General features: G+C 61.7%; 2 protein-coding genes and 1 long non-coding RNA gene across 3 annotated transcripts; 2 read left to right on the top strand and 1 right to left on the bottom strand.

Moving 5' to 3' along the window:
- Positions 1-25: 25 nt before the first annotated feature.
- Positions 26-2,898, top strand: DNASE1L2 (deoxyribonuclease 1 like 2). Its single transcript, XM_047837564.1, has 8 exons — positions 26-706; positions 991-1,150; positions 1,243-1,331; positions 1,425-1,508; positions 1,591-1,691; positions 1,770-1,882; positions 1,978-2,229; positions 2,568-2,898. Exons 2-8 carry the CDS (start codon positions 1,007-1,009, stop codon positions 2,619-2,621), a joined length of 837 nt encoding a protein of 278 aa, XP_047693520.1. The 5' UTR covers positions 26-706; positions 991-1,006; the 3' UTR covers positions 2,622-2,898.
- Positions 2,899-3,671: 773 nt separating this feature from the next.
- On the bottom strand, positions 3,672-13,241 carry ECI1 (enoyl-CoA delta isomerase 1). The gene is made up of 7 exons (XM_047837563.1): positions 12,920-13,241; positions 12,543-12,656; positions 9,760-9,887; positions 6,765-6,911; positions 5,788-5,909; positions 5,522-5,700; positions 3,672-4,170 (listed from the first exon to the last, which is right to left on the bottom strand). The coding sequence occupies exons 1-7, from the start codon at positions 12,969-12,971 to the stop codon at positions 4,004-4,006; spliced, it is 909 nt and encodes a 302-aa protein (XP_047693519.1). The 5' UTR covers positions 12,972-13,241; the 3' UTR covers positions 3,672-4,003.
- Positions 13,134-14,114, top strand: LOC125153987 (uncharacterized). The gene is made up of 2 exons (XR_007147643.1): positions 13,134-13,266; positions 13,950-14,114. It is a non-coding gene; the product is annotated as an uncharacterized LOC125153987 (long non-coding RNA).
- The last annotated feature ends 1 nt before the right edge of the window (position 14,115 follows it).

Genomic DNA, 14,115 nt, shown 5'->3' with positions numbered 1-14,115 from the left:
CCCCGCCCAGGGCTCCGGAGGGGCTGGCGGCACCTTGGCGGTGTGTGGGTGTCACTGGCATGTGGACAGGCAGCCTCCTCCTGCTGCCCTGCCCAGTGGGAGTCGTGACTCCAGCTTCCTGAGCCCCCCCCAGGTGGGTGGAAGGGGATGCCGTTTCCCCGCCTCCAGCCCTGGTGCTGTCTGTTGGGACAGGGGACCAAGGCTTTTTCCCTTGAGGTGACAGCGTGTGGGGGGACAGGCCTGCACTGCGTTGTTTTCCCAGAAGGTGCCGCTGAAGGAGGGAGATTTTGGATGACCTAGTTTTGGGGGGTGGGGGGAGGACAGGAACAAGGACTGGACCTTGGATGGCTGACCCTCTTATCCAGTCCTGACATGGTGCTGGGAGGCGGTCAGAGTCTGGGGAGTCCCGCTTCTGATGGGCTTGGGGGCACCAGAGCAGGCCCAGGGTGGATGCCCCTGCCACCTGGCCGTCAGGGCTCTCCCTGGGACCGGCCACCAGGAGTTCCAGCGTCCAACTTCATTGAGGGGGCGGACCCAGAGCAGTCCAGCCCCTCCCCGGACCAGGGCCTCAAATACCCGCCTGAGCCCTGGCACCAGAACTGCTGCCCCGCCAAGCGAGGAGTCTGTGTTGTGCCACAGACACACCCCCAGCCTGGATCTCTGACCTAGATCCTGAGCCTCGGCTGCTGCCCCATCCGCATCCCAGGTGAGTGATGGAGCTGGCCTGTGGGGGGGTGCCCGTGGCTGGGGAGGACTGGGCTGACCAGGGGGGTGGATGGGAATGGGGTGCTTGTATTTGGGGCTCAGTTTCCCTACGATGGAAAAGGGCCACGGTAAGCCTAGTGCACCACTGGGGAGACATGGAGACGCAGGGAACCTCTGTGTCAAGCGTTCTCACCGGCCCCCGTGGCCCCGGGGCTGGGGCGGAGAGGGGCGGCTTGGTGTGTCTGACTCCAGATTCGAGCTCAGGAGCGTCTCTGTCACTCCCAGCCGCCCGCTCCGCGCCATGGGTGGGTTCCGGGCCCTAATGGCCGCGCTCTGGGCGCTGGGGGCCGCCGGGGCCGCGGCGCTGCGCATCGGAGCCTTCAACATCCAGAGCTTTGGCGACAGCAAAGTGTCGGACCCAGCCTGCGGCGGTGTCATTGCGCAAGTGAGGCCAGGGGCCGGGAGGCGGGGCCACAGCTGGGCTTCTCCGGTGATTCCGCCGGCGCGTGACCCCGCACCTGCCGGTCCCTCCCCCAGATCGTGGCTGGCTATGACATCACGCTGGTGCAGGAGGTGCGAGACCCGGACCTGAGCGCCGTGTCCGCGCTCATGGAGCAGATCAACAGGTGCGGGGGACAGGGTCCTGCGTTCGGAGCCCAGGCCGGGCTCGCAGGGCCCGGCGGGTGACTTGACCGCGGGCCTGGCCCTTGTCTCCGCAGCGTGTCCAGGCACGAGTACAGCTTCGTGAGCAGCGAGCCCCTGGGTCGGGACCAGTACAAAGAAATGTACCTGTTCGTCTACAGGTGAGGGGCGGGGCGGCGGGGCCTGGGCGCGCAGGGCAAGGAGGGGGCCGGCTCAGCGCCACCACCAGTCTCCTTCCCCCAGGAAGGACGCGGTGTCGGTGGTGGACACGTACCAGTACCCGGACCCGGAGGACGCCTTCAGCCGTGAACCTTTCGTGGTCAAGTTCTCCGCCCCCGGCTCGGGTAAGGCCCCGCCCCTCCCCTTCCGCGGCCCCGCCCCCGCCCCGCCCCGCCCCCGCTTCTGACACGCGCCTTCCGCAGCTGCCGGGGAGCTTGTGCTGATCCCGCTGCACGCGGCGCCGCACCAGGCCGTGGCGGAGATCGACGCTCTCTACGACGTGTACCTGGACGTGATCGACAAATGGGGCACCGACGTAAGTCCCGCTCCCGCCCCCAGCGGGCGCGTCCGGGGTGGGGGTGGGGGGCGCGTCCCTCTCGCGGGCTCAGCCCCGGCTTCGCGGCCCCGCAGGACTTGCTGTTCTTGGGCGACTTCAATGCGGACTGCAGCTACGTGAGGGCGCAGGACTGGCCGGCAATCCGCCTGCGCAGTAGCGAGGTCTTCAAGTGGCTCATCCCGGACAGCGCGGACACCACGGTGGGCAACTCGGACTGCGCCTACGACCGCATCGTGGTGTGCGGCGCCCGCCTGCGCAGGAGCCTGAAGCCCCAGTCGGCCGCTGTGCACGACTTCCAGGAGGAGTTCGGCCTGGACCAGACTCAGGTGGGCGTGGGGGAGCTGACGGGCGTGGGGGTGGCCAGTGTCTTGCTGCCCACGGCCGGGGGCGCCCCTCCCCGCACTAGTGTCTCGGAAGCGCCCTTAGGGGCTCAGTTCTAGCCGAAAGGAACAATTGTGGGATGGCGGGAGGAGATGCCCTTGGCCTCTTCTGGAGTGGGGTCCCCAGTCCGTGCCCCATGCCACCTGCAGGCAGCACAGTGGTCTGTAGATGCCTGCGGCCCCCCCGGGGCGGGGTGTGGGGGTGTGGAGGGGTGGGAGGTGGAGGGGTGGAGCTTGCAAGGGAGGAGAGGTTGCCCAGCAGGCCCCACTTCCTCTCCCTCCAGGCCCTTGCCATCAGTGACCATTTTCCTGTGGAGGTGACCCTGAAGTCCCACTGAAAACCTTCAAGGCCTGGTCAGGGCACGCTGCCTCCAGACTCGACCTGAGGAGGACTCTGGCCCCCACAGATCTCCTTCCGGATGGCTGGCCAAGCCCCAGCAAGCCGTGGGGCAGGGCTGGCTGGACAAGAGGCTGTGGACACATCACAGGCCCACTCAGCCTGTCTCCCCATCTGTAAAATGGGCTACGACATCTATCTCCTCCTCGTGAGGAGCACCTACAGGGCGCCGGGCACGTGGCTGTGCTCAATAAATGGGAGTGAGCACTTAGCCAGGACCACACACTGGTCGGCCTCAAGGCCTCCGTGTCCTTTCTTAGGACTCCACCCCTGTGAGGCCCAGACTTTGGTGCTGCAGCCCAGTGGGTCCCAGGTCCCAGCCCCCTAGGGGAACAGGGATGGCCGGGCCCACCCGTGTCACACCCTGCTGGGAACTGACGCCCTCCAGACCAGGCTCTAGAATGCAGCTCCCGAGTGTGCTTGCTTTCCCTCCGTGCCAACCGTAAATGCGTCCGAGGACTCGTGCTGAGCGCAGCTGGGGACACACACACACACACACACATGCGGGCAGTGCTGACAGGGCCAACCTCACAGTCCCTGCCGCCCTCTCTCTCCCTCAGGGGCGAGCAGGCTGGACGCCTCGCCCAGGCGGGGCGGGTTCCTTCTCAGGAGCCCTGGGCTGGACAAGGACTTGGGGAGAACTGTGGCCTGTGTCCCGGGGAAGCCCAGGGAGGTTGCTGGTTTGGGAAACATCTCACGTTTGGCAACTTTGGGAACTGGCCTGAACTGTGTGGAGGACATACGTTTGCTTCAAGAGCCCGCGTGCCTTTTTCTCAGGTCACCTTCCTAAAGTAAGGCTGGGGCTCTTGTGGCACAGACGGGCTCACCCCTCCCTGCTTCCCAAGCACCTGGTCTCTGAACCTTTGTGCCCCCTCCATGTAAACAGGCAGATGGGGTGGCCAGAGTGCTTTCCTCTGGGGGTCCCGTGCGGCTCACCGGCCCACACCGGGCTGGTCACATGCCCCTAGCAGTCAGGCGGCCGGGCAGCCAGTTACGGGACAACGTGAGGACTTTATTCACACTTCTGCTCGGGGAAAGGGGACATTCAGCAGCGATGTCGCTGAATCCTGCACCGCCCCTCCTGCCAGTTCACGATTCCCCAACAGAGATGCTGCCCCCCGATCCCGCCGTGCCCACTTGCCAGGCGGAAGAGGCGCTCTTGGGGGGCAGTGGCCTTGGGATACTAGCTACCAGGAACAGACCAGCGAGACCAAGAGCTGAAAGTACCTTGAAATCGGAAAATACCTTGCTTAAAACCCATTGGAAGAAGAGGGCCCCCAGAAGGCCACATGTGGTGCAAACCCTGCGTGCGCGGCCCGGACCCTAGCCTTTCTTCTGTCTGAGCTTGTCTAAGTACACGCGCAGGGACTTTTGGATGGAGTCCCTGGAGACGAACTGGAGGAAGTACTGGATGTCCGCGTCGCGCTGTTTGACCAGGCGGTCGGCTGTGGGCTTGCGCATCAGATTCTTGGTCAGCTGTCGAGAGTGGTCTACAGAAAGGGGTCCATGTGTGAGAACCCACCCCAAGATGGTCGTATCGTGCCCAACCTTTCCGAGAGACTTCCAACAGAAGCTCTGCCAGGACACTGAGAAAGTACAACTAAGCAAAGAAAAAAATGAAAATCACCTGTTCCCCACTGCCTACCCATTTCCTTGAAAAACATCCAGGGTGCCTTGCCTTTTATCCTGTTATTCTCACTCAACTATACTATGGGGGATAGTTTCCCTCCACTACAGGTTCTCTTACGACGTAAATAACAGCGGCACAGCATGTAGCCGTGTGTCTGTGTCAGGGGTCAGCAAACCTGGCCCCCGTGGCCCGTGAGCTAAGAATCGTTTCTCCTTTTTTTTTTTTTTTTAAAGTAGGCTTCACACCCATGGCAGAGCCCAACGTGGGGCTTGAAAGCACGACCCCGAGCTCGAGACCCTGAGCTGAGATCAAGAGTCGGACGCTTAACCTACTGAGCCACCAAGGTGCCCCGGTTTTTACATTTTTATATAATTGGAAAAAAAGAACTGAAAAAAAGACATTTTTGGGACACGTGAAGATTATATGAAATTTAGGTATCAGGGGCGCCCGTTCTACTGAACACAGACGGGCTCTGGCGGCCTCCGTGCTCCAACGCCACAGTGTGGCGGACACTGACCCACCAGGCTGAAGATCCACCTGGCCCTTTAGACACGGTCCGCTGACCTCCGGGCTCCGTCACAGCTGACGTCACCAGCCCTATTTCTATAAACGGACACGCAGGCTGTTTCTACTTGTGCAGTGGGTTGAACAGTGGAGCCCCCAAAAGATCCGTACAAGTGCACAGCGCAGCTCTAGAATCTGTGCCTGTGGCCTTATTTGGAAAGGGGTTTCTGTGGAGGTAGATGGAATGAGGTCATCGTGGGTTTAGGGTGGGCCCTAAATGCCACAAACGTCCTAACAGGAGAAAGGAGGGGGGGGTGTGCAACTGGAGGCCATGTGAAGGGGAAAGGGGAAAGCGGAGCTGGGCGCGACGCATCTACAAGCCAAGGAATGTCTGGAGCCCCCAGTGGCAGGAAGGAGCCTCCCCTAGGGCCTCTGGAGAGAGCACCGCCCTGCCCCAACACTGATTTTGGTCTCCTGGTCTGCTGACTTCGAGAACACATTTTGTTGTTTTAAGCACCTCCCCCCACCTCGGGGTAATCTGTTATAGTGACCTCAGGACACTAAGTCCGCTCTTATAAATGGCACGTCCATGACTTGCACGGAGCACCTTGGCGTGAAGGCTCTGGTCTCACCAGAGCATCCGGCCGTGGCGGGGGGAGGCTCGCCCGTCGGTGCGCACACCTGCAGCCCCTCCCTGTGCCCCTCACCTGGAACGGCCAGCCACTGGGCCATCACCGACAGTGCCGTGCTGTGCACTTGGTCCTCGGGCACCACCTGGTCTACCATGCCCACCCGCAGGGCCTCCGCGGGCGGGAAGAGCAGCCCCAGCTGCAGGGCACGCTCTGCCGTGCGGTGGCCGACGGTGTTCACCAGGGTGTCTTTAAACCTGGAACACAATTCGCTTGCTGGAGGCTCCCAGGCAGACGGGCTCGCCCAGGGCAGAGCGGAGTGCGGGCCCAGCCCCCGGCCTTACCAGGAGGGGGCAACGATACCCAGCAGAGTCTCGTTCAGCCCGATGTTGTACTTGGGGTTGTCCGCCAGGACACGGTAGTCACAGGTGAGGCTGATCAGGCAGCCTCCCGCGGGGCTGACTCCCTGCGGGGGAAGACGCGCCGTCTGGCTCTGGTGCTGCGGGGGCGCGTCCCGACTGCGCTCCGGAGAGCCAGGTCCCATGGTGGGTGTGCGCCCCCGGGGCTGCACCCACACCGGCTGGGCTGGCCGTGCACCACGGGGACTCGGGCTTGCCCGTCAGCCCCGTCACCTCGTAGGGCCACCAGCTCTCGGGGGCCAGAAAATCTCCCTCCTGTCTGGGTGGCAAGCCGTCTTTCTTTTCACGGCTTCGGTCCGGATGCTAAAACGCCAAACTAGCATCCGGCCGGAGCGGTCACAACCCGTCACGGCCCACGGGACCCATCGCCATCCCCAGCGGGATGTCCTGGGAACCCCAAACTCACACCGCCCTCATCTCACGCACCGCACTGCCTTGAACAGAGACGGCAAGCTGCCGTCGGCTGTCACGCACCTCGTGGGTCGTCCTGACTCTCGCCACCCTTCCGTCCCCTGGCTCAGACCCTTCTGGCACCTCACCTGGGGTGTCCCCTGTCTTCAGGCACACCGGTTCCTGAGCGTGAACAGCCCCTACCTTCTCGAGGGCAGACAGGAACGATGTTTCCAGATGTGAATCTGATCCCCTCCTCAAGCCCCTCTCCCTATACAGCCCTCTTGCCGGGCCGCGTCGACCACGTGCCTTGGTCCCTGCCCCCGTCCCGCGAAGTACCCTGTCACCAGGTCACGCCTGTCTGCAGTGGAGGCTCCCCTGTGCACATCCGAGGGTCTCCCCCAACTGTTCCCTTCCCAGCCTTCCCAAGGACAGGACCTCTTCGTGCCCCCCCCACGCGCTGGGCTGGCTCTGGTGAGCCAGCGAGGCCACTCAGGAGGGGGGACACTCACGTTGATGGCAGCAATCAGCACCAGGTTGGATAGGTAGAGCCGCAGCCACAGCTCCTGCACGGCCCTCCAGTACTCGGCATAGTGCGCTTGGCTCTTCCCGCACATCTCCGTCAGGTCCAGGCCAGCCGAGAAGATCCCGGGGCAGTCCTAACAGAGTGAAGGAGCCAGGGGCCCCGTCACCGTCCATCTCCTGGCAGCAACCCGTCCCCGGGGCCCGGGAGCCCACAGGCGCTCAAGACGCAGTGGGGGCGAGGTCATGTTCAAGGTGGCAGGATCAGGCCCCCAGGAGCAGAAGATGGGACCTCCCTCGGACTTAGCTCCTCCTACTTTCCAGTTTCAAATGGGAAAAGGCAAAACAGGCAGGCAGGGTCGGGTGCTCCCCCAGGAACATAAACGGCGGGCTCTGGGCACGGCTGCGTGTGCGGTCCCGGGCAGGGGAACTCAGAGGCCCGGAGGGGGCACACGTTCTGATTTACCCTCGAGGTCAAGAACGCTGCAGACGCCAGCGCAGGCCGGGAGGAGCTGCCGTCAGAAGCAAGCCAGGACGGGAAGGGACAGCAATGAGCTGAGAAGCCAGAACTCTGCCCTGGGTGGTCACGCACGAGACAGAAGCCTGGCCTAGAAGGCCGTGGGTCCCGTGTGGACGCCCCAGGTCCCGACACAGCCGCCACAGAGCGGGGGAAGCAGACACAGGGGACCGCCAGCACGGCGTTGCTTTCCAGCAAACACTGCCGGCCCAGAGGCGGGGCGGGGTTGCTCCGTGGCCACCACGCGGGGCCGTCGCGTGGTCACAACGTTTCTAAGTGAACGAGATGTTCCCGTGGTTGGAGCGTGTCCGGGGCTGGCGTAACCTGTTACCGACACGTGAAGTACGGGACGGTCACAGGCGACGTCTCCATATCCTCACATTAAGCGACAGGACCAAGCTCGTGTGCAGGGTGAAGAGTGCAATTCCACGTGGACCTGTGCACGCAGACACTTGGAGGCTGACCTGTCGTCTCCCTAGGCCGTGTGCCACCGCGACCTGGCTGTCACAGGCGCCCCGGGGACAGGGTGGCGGTGGGGGCAGGGCTGCCCCCGCTCCGAGCGCGTGCCTCCTTCCCTAACCAATGCCGAACGCGGGCACCCCTCCCCGCCCTCCAAATACCCCACACAGCTCATCTGCACGTGGCGGGGAAGAGGGCGCCCACGGTCCGGACGCTCGAGGAAAGCTTGTGGCTTCGGGAGAGACACCGCAGTCATGCTGACGGGGGCTTGCCCCGCCAGACGGACCGGACGGGCTGTGATCTGGGACTCGGCAGCCCGTCTGCAGCGGGCCGAACCGTGTCTGCCTTTACCCCCAGTGCCCACGAGTGTGACTGTCTTCAAAACGGGGTCTTTGCAGATGTGACCAACGTGAGACCACGTGAGAGCAGGGGTCCTTCTAAGGGGAGGGAAACGTGGACACAGAGACCCGGGGTGGAGGAGGCGGGGTAGAGGGGTGCCAGGACCCGGCAGCAGCTGCAAGAAGTGGAGAGGGACGCTCCAGGAGAGCGGAGAGAAACGCGCTGCTGTTGTCGCGAGCCCTCGTCTGCGGCCTCTATCGCGTGTCCCCACAAGAGCAGCGTCACGTCGCACCGTCATCTGCCGAGGGCCCACTGGGCAGGCCTTGTGCTGCAGACACAGTAGGCACCCAGCCATAGACACACGGAGACACATTTGTAAGATGACACAGTCCCGGGGACAATGTGGGCTTTGGAGGGACACACGCCGGCTCCCCATCCCCCTGGGGCCGTGCCATTTGAGGACGGGCCGCACGGAGCCCCGCTTTGTTGCCGAGGGACAGAAGTCGTGGGTCTTCCCAGCTCTCGTTTCCCGGCGTGATCAATCACGCTGTGAAACTTCTTGAAGGGAATATTTTCAGAAATTTTCCCAAGCAAAACACTCCCAGGGAACTGCAACACGTCCAGACAGGTCAGCCTCAACTGTCACAGTGACCCGTGCCCATGAACGCCAGCCCTGCCCCTGGAGCGCCACCCTTTTCCCCGGGGGCCACTCCATGAGACGCCCCTGGTGCGTGCATCAGACCCACCCCGAGAGCTCAGAGCTGGGACAACACCAGGTCACACCCAGGACAGGCCAAGGGTTTAAGGAAAGCAGGCGTGTGCCCAGTGGACGTGCCAAGCCTTGCCCGGAAGAGACCGTGACCCTCTGCCTTTAACAATGGTGCGACAAGATGTCCTCACTGATCTCTGTAGAACGGTGGCCCTTCTACTGGGAGACACTCACGTGGAGGCTCCCCCCAACTCGAAAGGCGACTCCAGGACTCTTCCTGACACGACGAAGGGCTTGTTACATCAGGCCGCGCTCCCATCTACTTCCTCTCCTGGCAAAGTAGGTGGGGCTGCCGGAGCCGGCGTGGCCCCCGATCCTGTCGGTCTATGGGGTCTACCCGGCCCAGGCCGAGGACCGCCCCCTCCCCGGCCTCACCGGTGACACCCCTCCCACAGATGTCATTAAACAGCAGCATCTGTCGGCTCTTGGACGCAACACCAAGGTTCCCTAGAGAATTCAGAAAGGAAAATCTGCCCCCTGAGAACTTGACTCTAAGGCCCACGCGAAGAGGAACGAGGGAGCGTGGCCACCAGGGAACACGCCTAGTGGCTCCACTGCCAACAGGATATCCTGGTGGACTACCTGTCACCAATCAGCGCAGGCTCCAGGCCACCCCTGCAGACAATTCACTGCCCTCCCCTGAGTTCTGGCCCGACTTCAGGGCACTGAGGCTCTCCTCACAGTCCAGCCTGGGGCAGAGGTTGCGGTGCTCTGGGGGGAGCCATCTGCCCACAGCATGGCAGGACCACTGGGGGCCCCCCTGGACCAGGCCCAGGACTAGGGTCCCTGGTGGCACCGGCATCCGGGTCTACCTGGTCATTCTACAGCACGTGACGTGTGGACGTGACCTCGCAGCAGGTTCCTGCCGTGATCGGAACTCGGGGAACCAACGAGCACCCACCGAAGTCACGATGACGCCTCGGAAGGTCTTGTCGTTTTCCAGTTTCTCCAGGCTGATGACAAACTCCGTCAGCACCTCCAGGCTGAGGCTGTTCACCGGGGGGTTCTTCAACTTTATCACGGCGACCCCTAGTTTGAAAATGAAGAGGAGAAAGCCCACACCCAGGACTGGAAAAGCACACCCAACCATCCCGCACCTTCAACCTGGCCATGGGAAGGGACAGTTTTCATTTTTAACTTTTGGGTATTAAAATTGGTTAAGTTTATTTATTTGAGAGAGCGAGCCAGCTTGTATGTGCGTGTGGGGGAAGGGCAGAGAGGGAAAGAGAATCCTAAGCAGGCTCTGCACCGTCGGCACGAAGCCCGATGCGGGGCTTGGACTCAGACTTCGAGATCATGACCTGAGCCGAAGTCGGGACACTCAAGCGACGGAGCCGCCCAGGCGCCCCGGTTTTTTTTTTTTTTTTTTAATTTTTTTTGTTTTAACGTTTTATTTATTTTTGAGAGAGAGAGAGAGACAGAGCATGAACGGGGGAGGGGCAGAGAGAGAGGGAGACACAGAATCGGAAGCAGGCTCCAGGCTCCGAGCCGTCAGCCCAGAGCCCGACGCAGGGCTCGAACTCACGGACTGCGAGATCGTGACCTGAGCTGAAGTTGGCCGCTCAACTGACTGAGCCACCCAGGCGCCCCTGGTTTTTGTTTTTCAAATGCAAGTGAGATTCACCTAACGTAAATTAACTATTTAAAAGTGGACAGTCCACGGGGCGCCTGGGTGGCTCCATCGGTTGAGCGTCCGACTTCGGCTCAGGTCATGACCTCGCGGTTCGTGAGTTCGAGCCCCGCGTCGGGCTCTGTGCTGACGGCTCGGAGCCTGGAGCCTGCTTCTGATTCTGTGTCTCCCTCTCACTCTGCCCCTCCCCTGCTTCTGCTCTGTCTCTCTCTCCAAAATAAACATTAAAAAAAATAAAGTGGGCAGTCCAGGTCAATAGGGACATGCACAGTGTCCCAATGCTACCACGATCTAATTGCCGGGCATTTCTATCCCACACAGGACCCTGCGCCCACGAGCAGTTCCCGCTCCTCCCTGGCCCCTGGCCACTGAGTGTCTACTTTCTGCCTCTACGGACCCATCTACTCTGGACGTTTTGTGTGCATGGAAGCACACAACCTTTTATGTGTGGCTCCTTTCACTGAGCACCGTGTTCTCCAGGCCGGCCTGTGCCGCTGGGTCAACGTCCCCCCGCTTTCTGAGGCCCAGTGTCTCCCTGCACACGTGTGGACCGCACTGTATCTGTTCGTGTGCTGGTGGACACTGGGTCCCTTCCACCTTGAGAGTCTTGTGACTACTGCAGCCATGAACGTTCATGAGCAAATATCTGTCTGTTTATCTTGTTCCTCCAGATGCCAGTCCTCTGTCCCCAGGGGAGTAGGAGATGGACTTACTTTCCTGAGTGAGCGAGCAGACTCTAAGACAGGATATGAAGGAGGAACTGCACTGGGGGTTCTGGTTCTTGCTAAACATGTTGGCGGGCTGACGTTCTTAAATTCTCCACGATCCGCATGTGCGTCCTGCCAGCAGCGGGGGAGGCCGGGGGCGGGGGGGGGGGGGCAGACCAGCACTTGGGACAGGGCAGCCACCAGCCTGGGCCAGCTGAGGCCATCTGTTCTGGCTACCTGGCCCAAGGACAGACCCCAAGGGCTTTCGAAGGGCCACCGTTCATTTAGGCTACATTTCCCTGGTCAGGACCTTAGAAATCAACATAATTTCTTAGAAGTCTTAGAAATCAACATGTTTATGGTCAACATAAACAGTCCTCTAGGAGTGAGAACCAAGTCCTGAAGACAAACGGGCTGTTTTGAGACCTCCGGCTTCTGAGGGAGAGGTTACTTACTAACCAGCTACAGGAACGTACAGGGACGTGTAAGAAGCGATCAAAATTCCCAGAAGCAAGCTCCCCGAACTTGGTTCAGAGGGAAGTTTTTGAGGCTGACTGGATTTTTACAGAGCCCGGTCCAGCAGAATCAAGGACACTCAGGGGAGAGAGTTAAGGTTTCCATGAGTTGACACAGAGGACCTGGGGCGAATCCAGGTCACGGGGGAGGTGGGCTGAGGCCGCAGCCCCCCAACCACAGCAGCCCCCCAGCTCCTCTCCTAGGCCTGAGCACAGCGTGTCCCCAAAACCTGGAAGTAGGCCCAGCCCTGGCTGCAAGCCTTCTCAGGACCCAGGTCGGGAACATTCTCAGGTAGAGAAAACTCAAGGGTGCTTTTTCTTCCTTTTCTGTCCCTTTTGGAGAGTTTTCCCAGAGGCTCTGATGGGGGTGGGAGGTGGCTCCTGGCTTTAATTAGTAAACCATCTGCTAGGTCCTGTGCCATGCCAGAATATAAAAAAAAAAAAAAATTACTTTACTCTAAAAGACTTCCATTATTTTCAATTTCCAACTGAAGAGTTTAGATGAAGGAGCATACCCCTCAAACTTTACAAACCAAAACACTTTTATCTTCATAATGAACTGGGGAAAAGCACGTGGGCTGATGACCTTTAAGCTTTGAACGCAACAGAAACGGTCTTCGTACAGGGCTTGATCTCCAATGGCCTTCAGGGGTCCCCAGGAGCCGCGGTCAGGAAGACAAGCGGCGGGCGAGGAGGGAGCGGGCGTGGGACGGCGTGGCACCCCTGCTTCGAGTCCTCCAGGCCCCGGGGCGGGCCGAGCCAGGGAAAGCCCAGCCGGCGGGGGCCCGGCGTAGGCGCCCTCGCCCGAACGTGCGGACGCAGGAGCGCTTACCTTTCGCCGGGTCCGTCTCCACCAGCACCCGAGGGCTCCCGAAACACCGCACACCGTCCCCGCCGCCGGCGGCCGGCCCCGTCCGCCCGGGAACCGCGTCCGGCAGCCGGGACCCTACGAACGACAGCGCGAGGCCCGTTAGCCCCGGACCCCAGTCAGCTCCCCGGCTCCCTCCAGCTCCCTGAGGTCCCCGGCACCTCCCTGTCCCCAATCCCGCCCCCCCTACCCCACCCCCCACCACCCCCCCCCACCCCCCCCCCCTCGTCCCTCCCAGCTCCCTCGGGTCCGGGGCCCCTGTCTCCTCCGGCCCCCCCTCCCGGCTCCCCGGGCCCCTGCCGCCCCGCACCCCCCAACTCCAGCCCCCCAGAGTCACGCACACGGGCGGAGCAGGTTGCGGGCCAGAACGCGCGCTCCGACCATCAGCGCCATCTTGACCAGGCCAAGTTGGGGTCTGGCCGCCCCGGCCCACGCCCCGCCTCCAGCAGCCCCGCCCCACTTGGCGTGTCGGGTGTCGAGGGCGGGGCACTGCCGGGAGACAGTGGTTAGCAGGAGAGCTGGGGGAGCGCCGCAGTGACGCTAGGTGGCGGCGGCAGGAGGGCTGGCGTGGGCCCGTCTGGGACGAACTCTCCTCACAAACCCGGAGGCCACCGCGCTCGCCTCCACCCACGTCTGAACCCCTGGGAGGCTGGCACGCTTCCCACGCTGCCCACCAACCAAAGCTAAGGTCGAGGCAGCGGCAGCGGGAGCTGCGGATGGGGGGTGGGGTGACTGCACGACTCAGGGAGCGTGTGAGTCCCGGAGGCGGTCGTGAGCTTGAGGCCATAAGGGCCTTTGCGGGTAGCAGCCCCAGCCAAGCCAGCAGGCGCAAGGAAGGCAAGCGGATTACGCCAGGGTCATTTCTCAAAACCGCCCCCCTGCGGAGCCCGAGGACTAAAAAGGGTGCCACGGGGCGGGGGTGAGGTGGAGGCGGTGCTGGTGGGCAGAAACACGTGCCCTCACACTGTTGACAGGACCGCGGTGCCACCGCCTCCTTGACAGCAAAGGGAGCACCTGGTTTTATTTGCTCTGTCCTGCATTCAGAAACACCGAAAGGGTCCCCGCTCAACACTGGTGTCCCCTGCCGGGTAGGAAGCCACTGTGCTGCCTGGCAGGAGGTGGTCTCGCAGACATCCCATTTGCATATGGACACAGGAAGGGCCAAGTTCAGGGCTGGGTGACTGAAACCTCAATTTTTTACAGTTCCTAAGTCTTCGTTGTGACACAACCGACTTTTGAGGTGGAAAACCGTTTTTTCATTATTTCGTGGCTGACTAACATAGCAGCAGCCAAGGAGATCGGTTTCTGGTCAGGCAAAATGCCAAGCTCCTGGGAATACAAGGTGATAAGAGCCTCTCTCTCTCGGTGCAGGTCAACCCACAGAATCTGCCCAACTCCCTGGCGTGCTCACCGGCTGTTCTGCTCAGACTCTGGAAGTGTGCCTGCGGAAATGAACCAAGATGCGGTCGTGTGTTTTTAGTGCCTGAGTTTTTAGCTTCAGAAGTGAAGCTGTTTCTGGGGTCACAGACAGGAAGGG

This window comes from Prionailurus viverrinus, chromosome E3 (assembly GCF_022837055.1).
Source record: "Prionailurus viverrinus isolate Anna chromosome E3, UM_Priviv_1.0, whole genome shotgun sequence".
Lineage (NCBI taxonomy): Eukaryota > Metazoa > Chordata > Mammalia > Carnivora > Felidae > Prionailurus > Prionailurus viverrinus.
Note: the sequence above shows the minus strand (reverse complement) of the source record. Positions and strands in the feature narration are given on the sequence as shown.

What these genes read in the sequence shown, in the direction of transcription:
- DNASE1L2 (XM_047837564.1), top strand. Translation starts at nt 1,007, where the DNA reads ATGGGTGGGTTCCGGGCCCTAATGGCCGCGCTCTGGGCGCTGGGGGCC. An exon ending in CTCATGGAGCAGATCAACAG is followed by an intron (nt 1,332 to 1,424) that starts GTGCGGGGGACA and finishes TTGTCTCCGCAG; the next exon opens with CGTGTCCAGGCACGAGTACA. An exon ending in TCGGCCTGGACCAGACTCAG is followed by an intron (nt 2,230 to 2,567) that starts GTGGGCGTGGGG and finishes CTCTCCCTCCAG; the next exon opens with GCCCTTGCCATCAGTGACCA.
- ECI1 (XM_047837563.1), bottom strand. Translation starts at nt 12,971, where the DNA reads ATGGCGCTGATGGTCGGAGCGCGCGTTCTGGCCCGCAACCTGCTCCGC. An exon ending in GGAGACGGACCCGGCGAAAG is followed by an intron (nt 9,888 to 12,542) that starts GTAAGCGCTCCT and finishes TTTTCAAACTAG; the next exon opens with GGGTCGCCGTGATAAAGTTG. An exon ending in GAGGCGTCATCGTGACTTCG is followed by an intron (nt 6,912 to 9,759) that starts GTGGGTGCTCGT and finishes TCACTCTGTTAG; the next exon opens with GACTGCCCCGGGATCTTCTC.